Source organism: Salmo salar, chromosome 09 (assembly GCF_965601325.2).
Source record: "Salmo salar chromosome 09, fSalSal1, whole genome shotgun sequence".
In the NCBI taxonomy this organism is placed as follows: Eukaryota; Metazoa; Chordata; class Actinopteri; order Salmoniformes; family Salmonidae; genus Salmo; species Salmo salar.
Window position 1 is genome coordinate 27038762 of NC_138299.1, and position 5359 is coordinate 27044120.

A 5359-nucleotide genomic window follows, 5' to 3' on the forward strand; every position below is an offset into this window, starting at 1 on the left:
AAACCAGAGGTGAGGCAACGGTACCGGACGGCAGGCAGGCTCAGGGTCAGGAACAGCCAGAGTGGTCAGGCAGGCGGGCTCAGAGTCAGGACAGGCAAGGGTCAAAACCAGGAGGGCGAGAAAAGAGAGACTGGGGACAAAGCAGGCGCTGAGAAACAAAACGCTGTTTGACTTGACAAACAAGACGAACTGGCAACGGACAAACAGAACACAGGTTACACAGGGGATAATGGGGAAGATGGGAAACACCTGGAGGGGGGTGGAGACAATCACAAGGACAGGTGAAACAGATCAGGGTGTGACATATGGTATATCTACTAAACTCATGGACACAGATATAATAAATGAATATTAAATAAAACAAATTTAAGTTATCCAAGTATAAATTACCAAAGTTACGATAGATTGCCATAGATTTTCTGTTAATTACCAAAATTACAGAAGATTCCGGTAACTTTGGTAAATTACTGGTACCTTTGAAACCCTAGGTAGGCCTATGACCCAGAGTCTGGCCTTGTTCGACCCTGCTGCCTTCATCTGTGAGCTATTGCCTAGAAATATAGTACAGGTACAAACATTGGAGCTGTTCAAATATTGATGAGAAGAAGCAATTTTACTGGCTTCAAATTATTCACTGGCTTCAAAGTGCAAAGAACTACACCCTCCAGTCTTATCGTCAACAGTGCCAAGTAAAGACAATCAACAAACACTTTGACCTGTTTTCTCTGAAGTAAAAGGCTATTGCTCCTCTTTGCTAAACTCAATTTATTTTATAAGTACAGATACCCGATCCAGTAGACCAGGTTGAAAAACCCAAAGGCGGTGGGGAAGAATATCCGTGAGTAGGAATCGATCTTCGAGACTCGGACATGCATCCGGTTTTTGCGCCAGGCTCCAGAGCGACAGTCGTCAAAGCAGCTGGTGCAGCCCTTCCCATCCAAACACTCATAGGCGTAAACATCCTCGTCTTGGTAGGGGCCGATGTTATTCAGCTGGAGCAGTGGCGTCACTGGCCTAATGTTCACCATGCGGCTGTATTTCTGTAGGTAAATATTACAATCATGGTTCAGTAATTCATATCTTTCTGGGAATAAGCTTCAAGATAGGACTTTTATTTACCATTCACTTTAAATTGTATATATTGCACTTGTGTGGTTTTCTTTCTTTCACAAAATAGCTGCCAATGAGATATCTGAAGATCATAACCATATACTATAAATGCAATATTTCACATTTAAATTCATCACAGTGGCTGTGGGAATATGCTAAGAAGAACAGAGTGGTCTCTCCTCAGTGGGAAATTGGCCTTTTACACTGCATTTCATGGCGTTTGCATTTCGGAATAGACGACGTTGCCATTTGTACGGAGCTTACAGGGATTTCCTTTTCTCTGCTCAATATCACAGCAGACCCAGTTGAAGGGATGCGTGATCATTCACAGTGATGACACATGCCATCTCTGCATTCCCACTCCTCTGCCAGGTGTGTGTGTACTCTCCCAACAAACGTCTTTGCCTCACAAAGTCTTTCAAACCCAGGTAAATAATATTAAAGACCACAGGCACTCTGACGTTCTAAAGGAAATCTTAATCCCTTGGTTAATGCAAACAAAATAATACCTTGAGTTATAGGCAGCATCATGACTAACGAATAACGAATTTGACCTTGGAAACGGCAATGTTCAAAGTAATGATGTTAGTGTCAGAGAAAGAAGGTACTGCAGCTCCCTTTCTTCTTCCATTTGTTTGGTTGATGTATGCAGATTGACTCATTGTCAAGGTTATATGCTGTTACGCAGTATTTCACAGTTGATTACAAAAAAATGGTATGTGCATGTTCACACAACTTTCATGAAAATCCTGCATTTACATTACTGTAATTTGATTACTTGCCTTGTTTTTAAAACTGTAAAACTGATACATTCCCTTTAAAAATGTGCATCTTCAAATGAAATGGCAGAAGCTACTGGGAAGCAACAGTGGCATCTCTACCTGCTGAGAATGTGTGTCCTTATCCTTCTTGTTCTGCCTGTTGCTGGTGAAGTAGTGTAGAGTCACATTCTCCATCAGAGCAGCAAACGTGAAGATGAAGCAGACAGACACAAACAGGTCCATCGCCGTCACATAGGATACCTTGGGAAGTGACTTCCTTGAGATGGTGCTCAGCGTTGTCATTGTAAGCACTGTGGTGATTCCTGCACAGGAAGTCACAAAGACAGTTGAACGATTTAGCTGGTTGAACTGACTTTGTGTGTTCAACTGACTGAGGCTAAGGATTTAGCCGTTACAAAAGCTGTTCTTTAGTCTGACGTTATTAAGGACTGTAAGAAACTATAGAGGCTTGATCATACCTAAAGAGGTCCTGGCGGGGACAGCATCTTTGTTGATCCAGAAAGAGACCCATGACAGCACCACGATCATGCTACAGGGGATGTACGTCTGAATAGTAAAGTAGCCCATTCGCCGACTCAGGTCAAAAAATATTGTCAAGATAACATATTCACCTAGACATCAAGAGAGAAACATACACATGTAAAAGTGAACTTTTTTCGCATCATTTTGTAAAACTTTAAACCCACTCTCCTCAAACCAGAGGCAAATGTGCACTTTGAAAAAGGATGGATGTCATCCATATCCCTTACCTGACTGTGTATGTGCCACGTCTGATGTGTTTCGTAAACCGACGAAAGCAAACTGGTAGAGTCTCCAGTACCTTTGGTCGGCCACTTCCACAGAACGCTTTTGCCAACGGTACAGAATCTCATTTTTAGGATAGCCATCTAGAGAGGGGTGTACGGTTGAACACACACAACACACACACGTAACATTAAGAACCTCTCATTGTCCAGGCTTGTAGAAGCCACAAACCAGAACACAACAGTGAATCTCAGTTCCCCACAGAGGGCATACTATATGGCCAAGCAGGGCAGCATTCAGGATGGAATATGTCCTTTAACCATGGGATGCCCTTCAGTCTACGCTGGGGGTTAAGATCATGACAATGAGACATGAGACGCTGAAGCACAATGCAAGATGGATGGAGAATGTCACAGATAGAGCATTAATCAGTTTGGAGGGTGGGGCTGCATAATTCATTAGTCTGTCAGAGAATAGGACTTTGTGACCTCCTATCTCCCCTGGTGGAGGAGATGATAGATTATACAGGCTGAAGGGCCAACCTCAAGCAGATGGGCTTGTGGGGTGCTGTGACTCAGCTCCTAACGCTGGCCTGCTCTGACACCCTCTCTGGGCTGGCTACTGAAGCTGAAGTCGAAATGACGGATCAAAACGGGGAGAGTGTTTAAACCCCTACAGCTCGAAAACTCCAGCGGACACGAGTGCTCGTCCATAGGAAAGTTATGCAGCTTAAGGTAGCATTCCGCATTAATAGTCAACCTGACAAAAACAGAATTGTGACAAAGAAAAGTAAATTCTTTATGATGTTTTACAATGATTTTGTAATGTGTTTTTTCCTTCCAAACAGAGTTGATCATAACAATTACGAACTAAGTGTTTCCTTCTCCTTTATCTAAACATGGGAAAGCTAACAATGCCAGGGAAAGCTAACAATGCCAGGGAAAGCTAACAATGGCTTCAAGATCATGCTTTGAGAAATAGCGGGTGCCTAAAAGTGGGCTACAAGACAAAAGTACAGATGCACAAACTAGAGCTGAACATACAACGAGTATTAAACACAGAGTCCCCGAGAACACAGAATGGCAGCAGTCATACTCCTACCTCAGCGTGTACATCACTCTCCCGTTGTTCCACAATCGCAGCAGACTGTTTGGAGTGGTGAACCAGTGGGCGTCAGACTTTCTTCAATTCCGAAAGAAGGTGTCAGGAATCCAGATCTTTCCCACCATATTGCTGTTGAGCATCAGGACTTTCATGGAGCTGTTGAACTTGAGGCGACTGTCATACCACGTCTGGGCAAAGAAGATGTCTATGGTGTACTCCTGAAACAAGATGGACACATGGGTTAACCCTGCCATGAAACAGTTATTTTACGCAAATGTATTGTGCCACTGCCATGACTATCTACACTACATGGCCAGAAAGTATGTGGACACGCCTTCAAATTAGTGGATTCGGCTCTTTCAGCCCCACCTGTTGCTGACAGGTGTATAAAAATCGAGCACACATCCATGCAATCTCCGTAGACAAACATTGGCAGTAGAATGGCTCGTACTGAATAGCTCAGTGACTTTCAACGTGGCAGCGTCATAGGATGCCACCTTTCCATCAAGTCAGTTCGTCAAATTTCTGCCCTGCAAGAGTAGCCACGGTCAACTGTAAGTGCTGTTATTGTGAAGTGGAAACATCTAGGAGCAACAACGGCTAAGCCGCGAAGTGGTAGACCACACAAGCTCACAGAATGGGACTGCCGAATGCTGAAGCACGTTCTCTGTTGTATCACTCGCTCCCGAGTTCAAACTGCCTCTGGAAGCAACGTCAGCACAAGAACTGTTCGTCAGGAGCTTCATGAAATGGGTTTCCATGTGCGAGCAGCTGCATACAAGCGTCGGCTGGAGCCATTGGACTCTGGAGCAGTGGAAACTTATTTTCTGGAGTGATGAATCACGCTTCACCATCTGGCAGTCCGATGGACGAGTCTGGGTTTGGCGGATGCCAGGAGAATGTTACCTGCTCCAATGCATAGTGCCAATTGTAAAGTTTGGTAGAGGAGGAATAATGGCCTGGGATTGTTTTACATTGTTCGGGCTAGGCCCCACTAAAGCATACAATGACATTCTAGACGATTATGTGCTTCCAACTTTGTGACAACAGTTTGGGGAAGGCCCTTTCTTGTTTCAGCATGACAATGCCCCCGTGCAGAAAGCTAGGTCCATATAGAAATGGTTTGTCGAGATCGGTGTGGAAGAACTTGACTGGCCTGCACAGAGCCTTGACCTCAACCCCATCAAACACCTTTGGGATGAATTGGAACGCCGACTGCGAGCCAGTCATAATTGGCCAACATCAGTGCCCGAGTTCACTAATGCTCTTGTGGCTGAATGGAAGCAAGTCCACGCAGCAATGTTCAAACATCCAGTGGAAAAACTTCCCAGAAGACTGGAGGCTGTTATAGCAGCAAAGAGGGGACCAACTCCATATTAATGACCATGATTTTGGAATGAGAAGTTTGACGCGCGGGTGTCCACATACTTTTGGCCCTGTAGTGTATGTGCCACATGCTGGGTGATGTATTAGATTGTTGCTCTCCTGTAATTTTTATGTTTCAAAGAAGAGCATCGATGTACTGCATACTGTACAAACCCTCATTGAAGTGAAACAGCCTACTCACAACCACATGACAAGACAGATTGACAAATGTATGATCTTAATTTGACCAGTTT

At 44.3% G+C, this 5359-nt stretch overlaps 1 protein-coding gene across 1 annotated transcript; it reads right to left on the bottom strand.

Moving 5' to 3' along the window:
• Positions 1-770: 770 nt before the first annotated feature.
• On the bottom strand, positions 771-4939 carry LOC106610931 (gamma-aminobutyric acid receptor subunit gamma-1). Its single transcript, XM_014210616.3, is given in 6 exon segments — positions 771-1040; positions 1992-2194; positions 2351-2503; positions 2642-2779; positions 3313-3395; positions 3738-4939. Coding segments are annotated over 6 exon segments (1104 nt in total). The 5' UTR covers positions 3995-4939.
• Positions 4940-5359: the final 420 nt, after the last annotated feature.